This window comes from Musca vetustissima, unplaced genomic scaffold, assembly GCF_032173495.1.
Source record: "Musca vetustissima isolate MV318-11 ecotype Yass unplaced genomic scaffold, APGP_CSIRO_Mvet_v1 utg1604, whole genome shotgun sequence".
NCBI lineage: Eukaryota > Metazoa > Arthropoda > Insecta > Diptera > Muscidae > Musca > Musca vetustissima.
In genome coordinates, this window is record NW_026889386.1 from 1 (window position 1) to 19,646 (window position 19,646).

Genomic DNA, 19,646 nt, shown 5'->3' on the forward strand with positions numbered 1-19,646 from the left:
ATAAATATAATAATATATAAAAATTGTTTTATATTGAAATTTCACAGATGGAACTTACAATAAAATGGGGCGCTGAAAACAATACAGCCAATGTGGCTATTATGGTAAATAACGTAAACACAATAAGGCACAAACGATCCACTACCATGGCAGCAAATTTCCAATCTCTGGTTACATCACCGGTTTCATCTTCTTTTTTCAACTTTAAAAACAAATATATATCACATAAACAAATATAAGAATTAACAAAATAAAAAATAGGATTTTTTTTATAAAAGAAATATCATATGGCCAATAAATACGCCATGTCGTTTAAAAAAAAAAAAATACATGGTGACCCAAATGTAAGGATACAAATTTTCGATTTTGACGTTGGATAGCTGGAGAAGTTTTTGTTAAGAATAAAAATTATAACAACAAATACAACTTAAATTAATAATTATCTAATTTTTGTTACCCACAATTTCATAACCATTTTTTAAGCATCAATGTTCCAATTTTTTTTAAAAGATTTTTTTTAATATTGGAAATTGAAAAAAGCGAACTATGCCGTATCTTTTGTTCCCTATAATAAATTAAAATATTTTTGTTTTTTTTTTCTTCTTCTATTTTTGACGGCTTCATCACGCAAAAGCGGTGATGAACACGGCGATTGGTATTTTGATGTGGCAATTTGGTTAATCATTGTCAACAGAACGTCGGGAACTTTGTGCTTTTCCCGCGTGTTCTGTAATCCTGTTGTTGGGATAAAAAATACAGAAATATTTGAGAAAAGAACAATATTGTTAACATGTTAATAATTGACTTATTTAAAGTTATATTTTACAATAATATTAAAAATTACAAATATTTAAAAATTTATTTTGAACAGATTTTAATAAGAGTTAAAAAAAGGAAAACAATTACAAACATTTACCTGGACTCCTTCTAAGTTGTATTTAAATTTAAAAATTATATATGTATTAAAGTCTACTGCAATAGGTTTTGATAATTATTATATCGATTACTTATTTCTTAACAATTAAATTAGATTCAAAAATATGAAATTATTAAAAAAATGCTCCTAAGGGCCATACAGCCATATATTCGTATATTTAGGTATATTTAAAGAACTATCAGAGGCGTTGATTTTTGTTAAGAATTTTAGTTCACGGACTGTCAGAGGAGTGGGTTATTAAAGGATTTTATTTCAAGGACATTCTGTGGCAATTTTTTATGTTCTATAAGCCGTGGTTTTTTAAGCCAATTTTTCAAGTTTCTGAAGGTCTATCAAGGCGTAGACTGCAGCAAAATCAACACTTGGTTACCAAAGACCATCATCAAGAAAACCGTGGTACGATCAGGAGTGTCGTAATGCTACTGATGTGAAAAAACGCAGCGTATAGGGCAACCCTGCGGACAATACCAACACGTAATGCGATGGAGGACTATGGACTATCGGGAGAAAAGGAGAGAGGAGAAACGTTTTTTCAGAAAAAAGAAGAAAGAGCAAGAAAAACGTGAGCAAATCGAGATGTACAGGAGTCAGAATAATGTCCGAAAATTCTACCAACGGGTAACACACCAAACCGAAGGCTTTGATGCAGGCACATCCTCCTGTAGAGATAAGAAGGAAACCTGGTGACAGATAAAGACAGCGTGCTGAGGAGCATTTTGAAAAGCTTCTGGTATCAAATAGTGGCGTTGAAGATACCCCAGAACCAATAAGATATGATGGTAACACTTAGCCAAGATGAGGTCATAAAAGCAATTAAAGCAGCAGGGGCCGATGGGTTACCAGCCGAACTATTCATGACTTGTGGCCAGATGCTGGTCAGGAGCATGTACCAGCTGATTAGTACAATTTGGCTAGAGGAATGCATGCCCAATGATTGGAACCTCAGCATCCTTTGTCCCGTGCACAAAAAAGGAGACAAGACGATATGAGCCAACTATAGAAGAATAAGTCTCCTTCCCATCGCATATAAAGTGCTATCCAGTGTGCTGTGTGAACGACTGAAGCCAATGGTCAATGACATTATTGGACCATGCCAATGCGGCTTCAGGCCTGGCAAATCCTCCATTGACCAGATTTTCATTCTGCGCTAGATCCTGGAAAAACCACACGTAAAACACATCGACACATTCCACCTTTTCGTCGACTATAAAGACGCATTCGATAGCCCTATCCGTTCAGAGGTGTTTAAAGCCATGTCTGCGTTCGGCATTCCTGCAAAATTAATAAGGCTATGCCGAATAAATTTAACTGTCACGAGGTCAGCAGTTAATGTCGGAAAGGACCTCTCGGATCCTTCAATACCGAACGAGGATTTAGACGAGGTGACAGTTTGTCGTGCGATCTGTTTAACATCCTGGTGGAAAAGGTCATAGGAGATGCAAATGTGAACAGAAATGGCACTCTGTACAGCATAAGTTACTCGCAAACGCCGAAGACATCGATATAATGCGTCGAACATTGCAAGCGGTAACAGCCACCATTGAACGAATTGAGAAGGAGTCTGCCAAAGTGCAACTGGCTGTAAATGACGAAAAGACCAAGTTGATGCTATCAACGGGCAAGACGTCCAGTAGACTCGGACCAACAGTGGAACTTGAAAACTACAGCTTCGAGGTAGTCAAAGATTTTATATACCTTGGTACCGCCATAAATAAAACGAATGAAATTCGGAGAAGGGTAGTGATGGTCAACAAATGATACGTAAGCAGTTTAGAAACAAGGCCACCTCTCACCAGACCCAATGCACACTCTACAAGACGCTGATATTAACCGTGCTGTTGTATGGATCTGAAGCATGGGTACTTGCGCCAGCAGATAAAGCAGCTCTTGGAGTGTTTGAGAGAAAAATTCTCCGAAAGATCTATGGACCGATCTGCGTCGGTGGTGAACATCCCCATCGAATGAAACATTAGTTATACCATCTATTCTGGAACATCGACATAGTCAGACGGATCGAGCTGCAGCAGAGATGGTCCGTCAGACACAGTGACGTAAATTACATACATTTCCGACGTATAATACATACGTCAGAAACGTACGTAAACCTAACCAAAACCATTAGGTTTTTGACAAAATAGCTATTTCCCTTAATCAATTTGGAAATTACGTATGCTTTACTTAAATCCGTATAAAATTTTTTTATTTTTTTTTCAAAATGTTAAGAATTTTTTTATCAGTTATAGTAAGGAATAGTCAGATATATGTAAAAATAATATATATTCATGAAAATAACTGTATATGGTAATAATATTCAAATAAATGACGTTTACTACATTTATTACATTTTATACAGGTATATGACGTTTTCGACGTTTACACCTTTTTGACATCCCTGAGCTGCAGCGACTACGTTGGCTAGGCCATCTTGTGAAAATGGATGAAGATGCCCCAGCTCAAAAGGCGTATAAAAGCGAGCCAAGTGATGGTTCACGTAGATGGGGAAGACCAACAACATCTCTGAAAATGCTCATTCAACTTGGATGAGATGCGCACAAGACCGACACGCCTGGAAATTTTTTTTAAGCTTGGCTTATGGAATAACCGTCATAAGCCAGCTAAGTAGGTAAGTACTACAGGCGAATATATTTGAAAGACAATTTTTAAGGTTTTTCAATGATTTTTAAAGATTAAATTTTTCAAGGCCTATCACAGGCTTGGGATTTTTTCAAGGCCTACCACAGGCCTGGTATTCTATGATTAATTTTTTCAAGGCTTGGAATTTTTTTAAGATTTATTTTTCAAGCTATATCACAGACTTCGGCTTGTTATAAGATTAGTTTTTTCCTAGGCCTATCACAGGCTTGGGATTTTTTAAAGGCTAATTTTTTCAAAACCTATCACAGGCTTAGGATTTTTCAAAGATAAATTTATTCAGGAACAATCAAAGGGGTGGAATTTTCCAAGAACTATCTAAGGCGTTAATTTGTTAAACATTAACTTGTTCAAGGCCTATAGCAGGCTTGGGGGTTTTAAAACATATTTTTAAGGTCTTTCACAGGTTTTGGAAATTTTCTGCCGACAGTTTGTTCAAGGTCCATCACATGCTTGGAATTTTGTAAAGAATATTGTTCAAACCCTATTAGAGGCTAGGGAATTTTAAATAGCTATTTTTTCCAAGGCTTATAATATGCTTGTGAAAATTATTGTTCAATTGGAATTTTTTTAAAAACAAATAAATTAAAGGTTTTTCAAAAAAAAAAAAAAATATTTTTCAGGGCCTATCAAAGATTTGGGATTGTTTAACAAAATATATTTTCAAGGTCCTATCACAGTTTTGAGTTTTAAAAAAAAATATAGATTAACAAATGGTTGGAACTTTTAAAAAATATTATTCAGGGCTTATCACAGGCTTGGGAGTTTAAAAAAAATATTTTTCAAGGTCTATCACAGATTTGTTGTTTCAAGGAATCTTAGGTCTATTGCAGGCTTTTTATTTTCGTCTTATCAAAGGCTTTAAATATTTAATGAATATTTTTTTGAAAGCCTACCACAGGTTTGGTATTTTATAAAGAATATTTTCCAATGACTTTCCCAGGGTTGGATCCTTAAAGACTATTTATTTTCAAGGCTTATCATTGGATATTTTAAATATATATTAAAGATAATGGTTAATAATGGATATTAAAATTTATTTTTATGTGTTTGACATTTTTATTAATATTATAAATATATATGTATTTATTTTAATTTTAATGAAATAAAATAATTAATATAATTAATTGTCATTAATTTATTATGAAGATTTGAAAGTTTAACATATTTTAATATATTTATATATAAAATAATTAATAAAAATTAAGTTTATATTATTATATGTCCATGAGTTTAGGAGAACAATATTAAATGTATCAAATATTAATTATTTAAATACAATTTTATTTCAGAATGTATTAATATTTATCCTTATATTAAATTAAAATAATAATAATAATTTTATTTATTTTGATTTATGAATTTCATTGTATCCATACATTCGAGTCACCCTGTAATATCACTACTGCACTTTTACTTTTCATTTGAGTCTTTGTTTTCTCATTTTTGTCCAAACAATGTCAATGAGATATTGTCCTCTTTTTTATTATTTTTCACATTTTTTTTTGTTTGTTTCTCACTTTAACTTTGTTGTATATGTATGTATGTCACAGTGAGTTAACAATATCTGTGTTTTTGTTTTTTCGTTGTGGCAGTACTCTGTAAATGTATGCTTACCTGATCAGTTATCCATCTTAACTCTTTCAATATTAAAGCCAATTCATATTCAGCTGATGAACTTAGACAGGTGTGTGATATGGCTTCATGCATTCGTGTGTCGCCAACAGGACCAACGGGGCCAACACTACCATCGTCACCTTGTCTGTAAGTTTAAGTAATGTTTTTCTTTTTACAACATTTTTCCGTTTTACATACACACGCACAAGTACAAGCATAATGTAATATAGGTAGATAGATAGGTGGGTATATGTGTTGTGCCTGTGTATGTAAATATCAATGTTTTTTTCTTGCATGTATACATAATAATGCCTTTTTGCTAAATTATGTATGAATTTATGCATTCATGTGTATACATATTAATATGTATGTATATGTATATATATATATGGAGAGAAGGATATTAGAACACATTTTACTTGGGTGCACGGAGAAGAAATACTTTGGTGTATTACACGCACGCACACACACTAACATTATGGTAGGTGTCATAAATAAAATGACCAATATGGTGTGCGTGCGTATGAATACATTTTCATATTTCTAGAACAGTGTTGTGCAAAACTACAGAGAACAAAATTAAATGGACAAAAAGAAAATAAATTAACACAACTACAAAGAAAAGTAAAAATAAAAAATTTTATTAAACAAAATATAAACTACAAGAATGGGAACATTTAAGGGGAGATTTTTTTTTGGATATTAGTCTAAATTAAGATCCTGGTGATAATTGCAGAGCTAGAAGAGTAGATTTAGATCTGCAGAGTAAATCGATGAGCAGATAGACATTTTAAGGTCACACCTGTGGATTTTTGAAAGACCACAATTTTTCAAGGTCTACCACAGGCGCGAATTTTTTAAAGACAATTTTCAAGGTCTACCATAGGCGGGGATTTTTTAAAGACAATTTTTCAAGGTCTACCACAGGCGTGAATTTTTTAAAGATTACAATTTTTCAAGGTCTGCCACAAGCGTGGATTTTTTAAAGAAAAATTTTTCAAGGTCTATCATAGGCGGGGATTTTTTTAAAGACAAATTTTTAAGGTCTACCATAGTTGGGGATTTTTTTAAAGACAATTTTTCAAGGTAAATCGATAAGCAGATAGACATTTACTCTATTATAAATGACCGATTCGACATATAATGTAGGAAAATTTATGTCGTAAGGGTGACCACTGAGACCTTGGGATTACAACTTCTTCCTTGGGAACGAAAATAAAGATAATGCCCTTGTCAACAGTCTAGAGTCGTGTGTAGACCCCAAAGATAGATTTGATAAGGATAGTGATGACTACCACAGTCGTGGATTTTTTAAAGACAATTTTTCAAGGTCTACCACAGGCGCGAATTTTTTAAAGACAATTTTTCAAGGTAAATCGATAAGCAGATAGACAGTTACTCTATTATAAATGACCGATTCGTCATATAATGTAGGACCATCAGGGCCACCAATTGCACAAAAAATCCTAAAAGGACATTGAAAAATTTATGTCGTAAGGGTGACCACTGAGACCTTGGGATTACAACCTTACAACTTCTTCCTTGGGAACGAAAATAAAGATAATGCCCTTGTCAACAGTCTAGAGTCGTTTCTAGACCCCAAAGATAGAATTGATAATGATGGTGGTGACTTAGGACAGTCTCTTTGCTATTTGGATATGTAAAATTTCATGACAAGGATATGGTCATGTAAAAGTGCTAGTAGTGGCCATTTGGTTGATATTGCTTTCCACTATTAAAATCATATATCTCTTTGTTAAGAAATAAAAATTCGATACGTCCATTAAGGGGACCCCCCCATTCTCGGGGACAAAATTTTTGTTGATATAATTCGAATCTACACTGATTAAAGAATGTCTCTACAAAATTTCAAGTGAAAATCTCAAGAACTCTCGAAGATATAACCGATTTATTGTGTCAGCATCAAGTGACGGCTGAAGGGCTTCTCAAACTTTAAACGCGTTTTTCTCTAAACATTTTTTTTGCGAATGGCGGGCACGATAACTCAAAAACTAATAATCTAATTCCTTAACTTCACATTTATGTATGGGTCGTGTTCTTTGATTAATTTGTCTTTTTTAATGTGGGTTCATTTTGCTCTGCAACAGGTGATCCCTATGGCTACCTAATAATAATTTCCTCTTGGCATCAGCTGTGGAATAACATATTTGGATTTCAAATTTAGAGTATATATCCAAAAATAAATTTCTTTCATTATTTGTTGTTTGTTTTTTATTTGATTTTGCACAATACTGTAATATATTCATATACATGTTGGCTTATTGTCGTCTTAGGTCCTTTATTGGGTTAACGTAGTTTCATTTACTTATTTTTGTTTTTGTATAAAGGTGGAATAGATTAAGTAATCATCATTTCTTACATTACATTCCTAAATATAATTTTAAATTTATGAAAATACCAAAGTTTATATTTTTTTATTAATATTTTTAAATCCATAAAATCAATTAGTGTTTTGGTGTTTTCACAAAATTTTTTATTAAAATTTTATTTAGCAATGCAACATTTTGCAATATGGGAGTACTTGGAATTTTCTACATACATAAACAACATTGAGCTTAAAGTGGGAACACATTTTTGTTAGTTGCGAAGGGTTTCCCTTTATTTTATTTCGAAGTGCGTTTATGCAAATTATGGATACAATTAAGAATTCAAAATCTATGTAAAATTGAATCACATAGAAGTGGTACAACTCTTACATACTGAGTAGCCAATAAAATGCAGTTGGCTACTCGGTACGTTTGAAGTCCGTCCATGAGAAATTATTATATATTTTGACGAATGTCTGAAGTCTTCATATTTGATATTCCCCTTATTCGTTATGTGTCAAGGTTGCCGAAATTGATATGTAACACATCGAAAAAATGTTGCCAAGAATTATATTTTATTGTCTCGGAAACATGGGATCAATGAAAAGCCAAAAACTTTAAATGAGGAATAATGTAAATTTATTGTAAAGAATCTTCTGATAATTACAATATAAATATGTTAAAACAATTGTTTCAATTTTCAAGAAAAAAAAAACGTTATGTTCATTATGGTATGATTTATTTTGGGCCAAATTTGCGTATTTCACAGTATCATTCACAGTTAAAAAGTATATATTATTTTTTATTTAGTTCGAACCTAACCTAAAAGGGGAATTAATTATTTTATAGGTATCGTACTACATGATTTACTCCTAGTCGATAATATTAAAACCCAGTAAGGAAAGTAGTAAAGTCGGACTGGGCCTACTATATGATACCCTTCGCCACATTGGGAATATTCTACATATGTATACTAAAAGACGTCGCCTTTTGGAAGGAACATTGACATGCAATTGAACGAACTTAAATATGTGATCTTAATCCATCAACCTACATACTGTTTAAAAATTAATCTCAATCAGACACCCATTTATTATTTGGTGTACAATTAACATGAATAAGTCAAAAGTATATATGGAAGCTATGCTGTATCTATATCTGAACCGATTTCAAGGAATCTTACCAGCGATTATTTTTTATTAATTTGAGTACGTTGTGTCAATCGGCCTAGCTATGGATCTTAAGTGCACCATTTACTTAAAATCGGCCGAAAATATATATGGGAAAATTTAAACACATAATTCAAGACTTAAATCAGTACGATGCGCCAAAATTCGTGCAAATTGAACGATTTTCAGGGACTTTGGTGCACCATTTACGAAAAAACCGGACGAAAATATATGTTGGAGCCATATCTAAATCTGAACCGAATTTTACGAAACTTAGCACACGACATTCTACACTTAATTTACTACGAAACTTAGCCCACATCATTCTAGATTTAATTTAGTACGCTGTGCCAAAATTCGTGCAAATTGAATGATTTTCAGGGGCTTTGGTGCACTATTTACCTAAAATCGGACGAAAATATATATGGGAGCTATATCTAAATCTGAACCGATTTTCACCAATTTCAATAGGGTTCGTCCCTGGGCCAAATAAGTGACTTGTGCCAAATTTCATTCAAATCGGATTATAAATGCGACCTGTACTTTGTTTTGCATAATACTTTGCATAAATCGACTCAGAAAATGATTCTATGCATATTCTCAAAAGGAACCATGTGTCTATCTCGTTTCCTTTTGCCTGTTACAAATATATGCACAAAGACATAATACCCTGTACCACAGTGTGGTGAAGGGTATAAAAACACACACATTTACACTGTGTGATTTCTACACCTTATGAACTAGTAATGATCAAGTGAAGAAGTCGTTATGATCGGCCGGGTCGAATTTTGTATACCCCTCACCAAATGTATTATGACAATTAGATGAAATGAAGGTTCCAACACAACTTGTAAATATATTACATCGAATGAGTGGCGGAAGTGCAACAAAAATTTCCGATATCAGCAGAAAGCGAATGTTGTAAACCAGAATCGACACGAGATACAAAATTCAGCATACTGTAATGAGAATGTTTTCTAAAATCTCAAAACACCAAAACGTAGATCGATGTTATAAACGCATGGTGTCGAACATGTGTCTAAAATGTCAAATAACCGCAATTTAGAAGACAAAGTTATAAAAAAAAAAAAATCAACAACAACAACAACGATTGTAAATAATGTAAAAAATATAAAAAGTAAGTTTTAAAAAAATTCTTTACACAATAAAAATTCTTTCAGAATGAGGTCATTTTGACCGATTTTAGGCAAAATAGGTTTATACAAAATTCCAGTCTTTCTAGTGTTAATATATTATTTTTTACAGAAAACTGCATATGTCAGCAGAGCTAATCAATCTACACACCATAATTAATATTTTTGTACCATTTAGAGCCTTTGTTATGGTTCAATACGTATTTCCAAAACTACATCCATATCTCAACACTACACACCAATAATGACACAGACAGAAATCTAGCTTACCTACCTTTTGTACACCCAAACCACAATTTACTAAAATTAGTAAAATTTAGTACACATTATTATACATTTTCATAATTACCTACCTCAACAACCCAATAGAAATTGAATTTTTCGATTTCAGCCCGATTGTTTCACCCAAATCCAAATTATAACAAATATAGTGACATTTCGTACACATTAGTACGAATTTTTAAAACTTTCAACATACCCCAATCCTACACTCCAACAGTTCTCTTAATTTCAAATTTCAGGATCGGATCACCTAAATCCAAATATAGAAAATTTGTACCATTTAGTACACGTTCATATAAGTAAATTTCCATAACTACCTATCCAGTTTTCAAGTTTTTAACTCTATCCATTTAGTACTTTTCGGAAACTTAGTACTTTTCGTACCGTTCTGGCATGAATTTCCGTATCTGACACCTTGAGAGTGACTCCCCACCCCAAATTTAAAAATTCTATGCTCAGCCGTTTAGTCTAGACGTTGATGAATCGTATAGACTAGCATATACCCGCTTCTTCGCTAGCGAATTTGGGAATTATTTAAAAACCAATACCGACCATAATTAAAATGATAGTACCATTTAGTACCTATGTTCTCGATTGAAATTCTACACTCCAAAAGTAATCTTAATTTCAAATTTCAGAATTTCAGCTCTATTGCCTCACCCAAAATTGAAATTGTACCAAATTTAGTACACATAAGTACGAATTTCCCAAAGTACCAACATACCTCAACTCTACAATCTTATTTCCAAACTTTAGTGTTATAGCTCTATTGGTTCACCTAAATCTAAATTGTACCAATTGTAGTACGATTCAGTACTTTTCGTACACATAGGTAAACTATTTCCAAAACTACGAACATATCTCAATCCTACACTCCGACGGTATTGTTAATTTCTAATTAATTTCCTCCTAATTCAAATTCTACCAAATTTGGTACTTTTCGTATACATGACTAAACACTTCCAAAACCACCTCCTAATATCGACTCTAATTCTGAAACTTAGCTATCTTGTGGTGGAGGTACCGGAAGGAGTGGACTTCAATCTTGACAAAGATTGGATGAAATCGGTTACTCCCTTCGAGAGTTGTCGTGCGCGCCAACCTTCCAGACAGATAGCTAGACGTTTGTAAATCGACTCCAAATTTCTATAAGGCAACCTTAAATGTTTGACATAGTAGTCGTAACTGGCGTTCTATCGAATGATATTAAAAAATCTATCATTCAAGTAATTCTGGTGACAATTACCGCAAATATTATTCGTATATTGGAAAACTTTATCGTCGATTGAAATTTTATTGGTACTCCTAAAATAATTTAAAGTGATTTAAAAATTTAATAATCCAATCTCCCCTTTAAAAAAGTACATTGTCGGAAAAATATGTTCTTTTGAAAATATATATCATATTCTTGACAGATGTGTTTTAAATCCTGTTTTTAAAATTTGTTTCATATTAAAATACTATTTATTTTCTCCCCCAAAAACCATATTTTTGTTAGCAATCTGACAAATAATCACAAATTTGTCAACCCTCGCATTGCATAAATGACTATTCAACAAGTCAACAAGAAAATTGACTTTTCCTCCGAAATCAACGGGAGGAAAAACCCCAACGAACACAATAAGAAGAAAAAATAAACATCCAACAATGCTTTTAACCTGGGAAAATAAGTGATTCTATTACGTGTGGCATCGATTCATGTCTCCCTTTACCTCATCACTTGCTGGTTATTTTGGTTTTCGTTATTTTTTTTGGCGGGGCGCCATCATGTCATTGTGGGGTTATTTGGTGTTGTTGTTATTGTCGAGCTGTTGATGATGTTTTGACGCACATCTTAATGGCAACAGCACCAATCACTTTTATCAATCGACAAGACAATATGACAATAACACCAATATCATATCCGTTGATTTACTAACGATTTGAGATAGACCGCCCGCAGCAGAAACAGCATCAACACGAAGTGTTGTTCAGCGCAAAGATACAATCTTCATGACTGACTTTTAGTTGATGTCCTCACAGGACATGCTTCTATGCGAGAGTGTGTGTCGATGTCTTCTTCTTTTTCTTCGCGGTTGCAATAACAACAACAATCACGGCAACAATGTTGATGGTAACGTACGAACACACGAAGAAGAAGAAACAGAAGAGCAACAATGTTGTTATCAATTCCACGTAAGACCAACCACTTACTTGCATGGATGAGTAATGGAGCGTTTAACGAATTGCTGCGTAGATATGGGATATTTCAGAATAATAGTTCAAAAAGGTGTGTAGGTGAGATGGAAATTTAAATCTGTTTATTACTTAGTTGAAGATCCTGAAACATTTGTCAGGATGTTCACTTTTTCCCGACAAAATATCGGTGCAATTTTCTTCGAAGTTCATCGGTAACATAGTTTTTTCGTCCTTCGAAAAAAATAATGCAGAATGCTTTTAATATGGAATGACTCATATAAGTTGTCATGCATATGGCAAACCGTGCTCTAAGTGATTCATGAACGTTATGGTGATTACACGTCGCAAATCGTTCATTCATAATCAAACTTTCCATAACAAGCAAGAAACGAGATTCTGTTTTCTTTTTTCGCCCGACTATTGACATTGTGAATGATGATTGAGTTGACAGGAGTTAAAAGGCAAGGAGAGCGATAAACGCAATACATACATATATGATATTACGGATTCATGAAGAAATCGAATACAATGTATCCATACGGAAAAATTGAACACGGTTGTAGATAACAAATACGATTTAGGTACCTTAGAAATTACAATTTTAAAAGAACTTGGCAATTAAACTAAAGTCTATGAAATATTTTTCGGGGTACTTCATATCTCACTTTTTATGGGAAAGGGCTTTTAGTGGCATTTATTTACAACATGCGGTTACCCTGAGAGTCAAAGTTTAAGATTTTCTTTTTTTATTAGAAAAGTTTTTTAATTACTTCTAAGTGAAACTGCATGATTAATTATCGGAATCGTTGAGGAGGTTATAAACTATAGTATTTAGTGTATTACACCCCGGTGAACCTTTAGGATCACAGCCATGGCAGAAATGGAAAATATTTTTCATTTTGAAGAGGTGTGGGTAGGGCATACACCTAATCCAGTTTGAATTCATAATTACTGATCTGTGCTGAAGATTCCAAGAAAACTGTTATTTTTTGTTAATGTGGCAACTCTGTCAAATATATTGGACACTATACGATATTGGGCACATTTCTGTATCGTTACACATTCAAAAGTTATGAAGAATCTAAAATACCGATGAATTTCTGTAAATTTGGCAACACTGACAAAAAATATGTCGCCAGCGCCATCTATTGAACCGTCTTTTGGATCTACCAAAAGACGATTATGCAGGTTTTAAACCTCATCTGTTTTTTCTACAACGTTGACCTACTGTAGATATTTAAGGCGATCTCCCTTATTTCTATTTACTACAACGTTTTTCGCATTGCTTCTATTAATAATGTGTCAACTATAGAAGAATTAGCCTATTCAGCGTACTGTGTGAACGACTGAAGCCAATGGTCAATGATATTATTGGACCATACCAATGTGGCTTCAGGCCTGGCAAATCGAAGATAATGATGAATGAAGTCAGGCAAAAAGTTTAAAGTAGGTATTTAAAGTGGACAAATGAATCAGTGGGCTTTCAGCTCCATAACATGTACCAGGATTAAAAATCATCCTCTCTGCTTTGGTAGTCCTTGAAGTAATCTTTAAATAAATGTTCTTAGAAACCTACAATATGGTTATTTTGAATCTTAATCTTTAAACCTGAATTAAAATAATTTTGAAATTTTATTTATTTCACAAGATAGAATACGATTGTATTTATAGCCTACACAACTATGTTGTCAGGGTATTATAGCCTTGTGCAGCCCCAAAAGTTTGTAACGCCGCGAAATATTGGTCCTAGACCCACCTTTAAGTATACCGATCGTCATATCTCGACTAGCTGAGTCGGTCTATACATATGTTTCCGTCCGTCCGTCTGTCCATTATAAATTGTAAACACGATACAGGCCACAGTTATGGACCAATCTTCACGAAATTTTGCATGTAGGATGGGGTTTGGCCAATGAAGACCCCCATTGTTTTTGGTAAAGATCGGTTAATATTTAGTTGATGAAATGAACCAACTTTATTTTTGTCTTATTTTCTGTTCGCTCTAGAGGCTGCAATTATGGCCCAAATTTTTACACGGAGAAGGATCCGACCAAAGAATAAGGATACTTGTTTTGATAAAGATCGGTCAATATTTAGCGTGTCAAATGGACACTGACTTTTGTTTGAAAAATTACAAAATTTGTATTCTATAGCGTATATATTTACTCCAGAAGGACATAGACCCGAGAAGTTGATAGTATATCCAAGAGGAGTGGTTGACCTTTAAATTGATACCAATTATGTTGTCATAGGTACTCGGATGCGGGAGTTACACTTAAATATTTACAGGTGTTTACGTATTCATATATTATTTAGTAACCTATTACCACACTGAAGGGAAATATACCGCTGATCGCTTGAAAATGTTCCATGAGGTTCCAGTTACGGTCAAGAACAGCGCCTAAAATGTTAGGTGATGATCAGATAATAATTTTTCGGATGATGTTGGCCGAAAACTTAATTATTTATACTTTTCGAGTCGAAAGTCGAACCTCACAACAAAACCCACGGTGAAGGGAATATGGACAAGTAATTAGAGGAGCTGTACTGATTATTAGTAACATTCAAAAGTGTGCAAATATCGCCCAATCTCAGAATATAAAACCACAGAAAGTTAGATTTTCATGAAAGTTGTGTAGGGTATCATATGATCGGCCACGTCCGACTATACTGCTCTGCTCACTGGTTTTCATATGACATCAATTTGTTTTTAATATCTTCACTGCGAAAAAATTATGGCAAAAATAAATAAGTTGTGTTATTTTCATAAACCTGTCGTGAGCGCCATCTGTTGATAGAACATTCGAACCGAAATTTAAAACTTTAAAAGTCCAATGTTAGGGGATGGAATGACCAAACTTTGCACATCGTAATATTAGGTTGGGGTAAAAGAAATTTATTAAGACGAACGTCGAAAATGTCGATAAAATCGGAGAAATGATCGAAGTTGAGCGGCATGTTAGCAGTCGTAGCATCGCCCAGGAGCTAAAAATCGACCATGAAATTGTTTTAAACCATTTACAAAAACCTGGATTCAAAAAGAAGCTCGAAGTTTGGGTGGCACACCAATTAATAGAAAAAATAGGATGGATCGAATTTTCATCGGCGAAGCCTTGGCCAAACGGAATGAGATAGACCCATTTATTAAACGGATGGTGGAGATGAGAAATGGATCACATACGATAACCCTGTGCGAAACGATCGTGGTCAAAGAGCGGTGATGCGTCTCAAACGGTGGTCAAACCAGGACTAACGGTCTGGAAAGCCCTGCTATGCATTTGGTGGGACTGAAGGACATAGACCGAGAAGTTGATAGTATATCCAAGAGGAGTGGTTTACCTTTAAATGGATACCAATTATATTGTATAAATGTCGATAAAATGATCGTTGAAGTTGACCGGCATGTTAGCAGTCGTAGCATCGCCCAGGAGCTAAAAATCGACCATGAAATTGTTTTAAACCATTTACACAAACCTGTAAATGGTTTAAACCAATTAACAGAAAAAATAGGATGGATCGAATATCCATCTGCGAAGCCTTGGCCAAACGGAATGAGATATAGCCATTTCTTAAACGGATGGTGACTAGAAATGAGAAATGGATCACATACGATAACCCTGTGCAAAACGATCGTGGTCAAAGAGCGGCGAAGCATCTCAAACGGTAGCCAAATCAGGACTAACGGCCAGGAAGGTTCTGCTCTGCATTTGGTGGAACTGGAAGGGGATTAATTATTCTGAGTTGCTACCATATGGCCAAACGCTTAATTCTGATCTCTACTGCCAACAACAGGACCGTCTGAAGATAGCAATTGAACAGAACCGGGCAGAATTGACCAACAGTGGTTGGTTGGGAAGTTTAAATGCATCACAATGTCATTTAAATATCTATAGTAGTTCAAAAATTATAGGAAAAAAATAAGGTTTAAATTTTGCATAGTAGATTCCGCTGACGAAAGTAAATCAAGTCACACAAAATCGAAAAATATATTCGGACTTTTGTGTACCATTTACATTAAATCGGACGAAATATATATATAGGGCTATACCTAAATCTGAACCAATTTTTACGAACCTAGCACACATCATTCTAGACACAATTCAGTACGCTATGCCAAATTTTGTGCAAATAGAAGAATATATAGGGTCCTTGTTGCACTTTTTATATTAAATCGGACAAAAATATATATGTGAGATATATCTAAATCTGAACCGATTTTCACGAAACGTAACACACATCATTATACTCTTAATTCAGTACGCTGTGCAAAATGTCGTGCAAATCGAAAGTTTTATAGGGACTTTGGTACACCATATGTCTTAAATCTGACGAAAATATATATGGGAGCTATATCTAAATCTGAACCGAGTTTTTCCAATTCTAATAGGGTCTATCTCGTTTCCTTTTGCCTGTTACAAACATATGCACAAAGACATAATACCCTGTTCCACAGTGTGGTGAAGGGTATAAAAATGTAAATATGGTTTTCGATGGTTTCGTTGTCGTCAGCGCCATCTGGCGATTCATTTTTTTTGTATTCTTTTTGTATTCATTTTTTTACATTAGTACAATATGCTTTAAATCATGATTTAAATTATGCATATCTGTTTTCAAGCCCAACTTTCGAATATTCGAACCGATTATCTCGTCTTACAAAACTGATATCACATGAAAACGCAATGACAATCTCTTTGTTTTTTACAACACAAGTATTACCGTGAAAAATTATATAAAAACTTTAATACTAAATTTTATATTCAAAAATTAAAAAATCATGTTATTCCACAAGAAAATGTGGAATTTATGTGATGCCACTTTCATTTAAATATCTTCAGTACGAAACAAAGTTATAGGTAAAATAAATGACGTCCATGATCGATGTTTGGATTCACCCAACAAATAGATGGCGCTGACGTCAAGTGTTGACCAGTGCTGCCAAATTTCCAGAAATGATACAGAAATAATTGAAGTGAAGAGTTGCCATGTTAATAAAAAAATCGAAATTTTTGGGATTATTCATAACTTTTGAACGCGTCTAGTACCTCCGCCACAAAAGGGCAAAATTTAAATTATTAAAAATCCTATAAAAAGGGAATGGAATGTCCAATTTGCCCAAACATCGTAATATTTTTACCATTCCTAGATCAAGTCCGTAAATGAGACCCATCGATCCACTCTTTCTGGTACCTTACCCACAAAGATTTTAATATATGTTAATTCAATGTCAGAGAATAGAATGTTCGAACTATGCAAATCGTAATACGTTTACCAAATATGAAAATGTGCCTCATCGAAATATTGGTTTTTTTGGACTAAATCCGTTTCAGAAAATTTGGAGTCGATTTACACATGTCCGTCCGTCTGTCTGTCTGGCTGGCTTGTGCGCACAATAACTCTCGAAGGGAATAATCGTTTTCATACAAACTTTGCACATCTTAATAGAGGGTTCAAATTTTCAATATTTATAAATCCAATACTAGTTTTTATAATTAGGTATCAGATGACAATAACCAGCCATAAAATTTTTATTCAGTTGAAGAATTAATGAGATATAGAGCTCCACAAAAAGTGCCGGACCAACTGTGGAACTTGAGAATAAAGTTGGGTAGTCCGCAGAGGAGGATCTGAATTCCAACCAGACTGATAGCAATGACAATTACCAGGCTAAGCCGGTAGGTGCCTCATGTGTCCCATGAAATGCGGGTAGAAGCTATTTCTGCTTTTGCCTTTTTTTACAAAACTGGAATAATATTTAAATAATACTAATTTATTATATATTTTAGTACTAGTTTTTATAATTAGGTATCAGAGGACAATAACCAGCCATAAAATTGTTATATCAGTTGAAGAATTACTGAGATATAGAGCTCTAAAAAAGTGCCGGACCAACTGTGGAACTTGAGAACAGAGTTGGGTAGTTCCGGAACGAACTAGTTCATTGGGACTATTCCGAGAAAGGAACGATCGGAACTAGTTCTAGCTCTTTAATTAATACAGTTCCTTTTTCTGATATCGTTCCTTTTTTGATCTCGTTCTTTTTTCTTTCCTTTTTTTCTCGTTCATTTTTTTCTGAACTATGCGAGCGAAAAAAAAAACAAAAAGAACGATGAAAGAGAGAGATTCAAAGGAACTATGTAGGAGTCGGAACTATTTGGAGCAAAGGAACTATTTGGAGCAAAGGAACTATTTGAGTAAAGGAACTATATGGAGCAAAGAAACTATATGGATCAAAGGAACTATTTGGAGCAAACGAACTGTATGGAGTAAAGGAACTATATGGATCAAAGGAACTATTTGGAGCAAAGGAACTATAAATAGCAAAGGAACTGTATGGAGTAAAATAACTATAAGGTGCAAAGGAACTACATTAACGAACTAGTTCCTTTTTAAAAACGGAATGAGAAAGATCGATCCGCTAAGTGAACTAGATTGCCCAACTCTACTTGAGAACTACAGCTTCGAGGTCGTCAAAGATTTTATATACCTTGGTACCGCCATAGATAAAACTAATGACATCAGTTTAGAAATTCGGAGAAGGATTGGGTTGGCCAACAAATTGCAGCTCTTGGAGTGTTTGAGAGAAAAATTCTCCGAAAGAAGGAAGGCCACGAATGGAAGATGGAAAGACCAAGTGGAAGACAACATTGCATTGAAAAACTGCTTTCTCTATAACTCAATCTCAACAGCAATCTTAATTCCAAAATTCAGGTTTTCAGCTCTATCCGTTCAACCAAAGTTCAAATTGTACTAAATTAAGTACTTTTCGTACCCACTATCCGGACTATCCGATTTTTACGAAATTTTGTATTATCTTTACCAAGGTCAAGATTGAAGATGGGGCCAATTGGTCCACTCCTTCTGGTATCTCCCCTCAAATGATCGAAATTTTCAATATTTAACTCCGAAGATGGGACCCATTGGCTCACTGGTATCTCCACACAAATGGTCGACATGCTCCGCAAAATATAGGGTGAAGGTATATATGTCTGTCGGTAACACCGACTGATACTTTTGCACTTGTTTTGAACGGCAAAAATAGCAATATTATATACTAGAACTCGTACTAAGTTGGCAATTCGATTCCTAGAGCCCATTTGCATAATATGGAATGGCAAACAAAATATTCGATGTGTTACATTTGTTCGGTCTTATGTAATTCATTCCCATGTTAAAATACACACAAATTCTTAATTAATAAAAAAAATCATTATATAAAATATAGCAATACGTATAATAAATGTAATACACATACATTAACAACTAGCCATGTTTTTAATACATCGATAAAAATAAATAAAACATTTTTATTTTTTAAAAATTAAATATCCAC

The 19,646-nt window shown here is 33.9% G+C and overlaps 1 protein-coding gene across 1 annotated transcript in view; it reads right to left on the bottom strand.

Annotated features, from left to right (window-relative positions):
* Positions 1-58: 58 nt before the first annotated feature.
* Positions 59-19,646, bottom strand: part of LOC133337093 (neuronal acetylcholine receptor subunit alpha-7) — a gene marked incomplete at its 3' end in the record, with an annotated part of 104,939 nt that continues 85,351 nt past the window's right edge. Inside the window, exons 8-9 of the mRNA XM_061545357.1 lie at positions 5,207-5,351; positions 59-202 (exon numbers count right to left, since the gene is read on the bottom strand). Coding sequence (XP_061401341.1) covers positions 59-202; positions 5,207-5,351 — 289 coding nt within the window. The remainder of the gene's footprint in view (positions 203-5,206; positions 5,352-19,646) is intronic.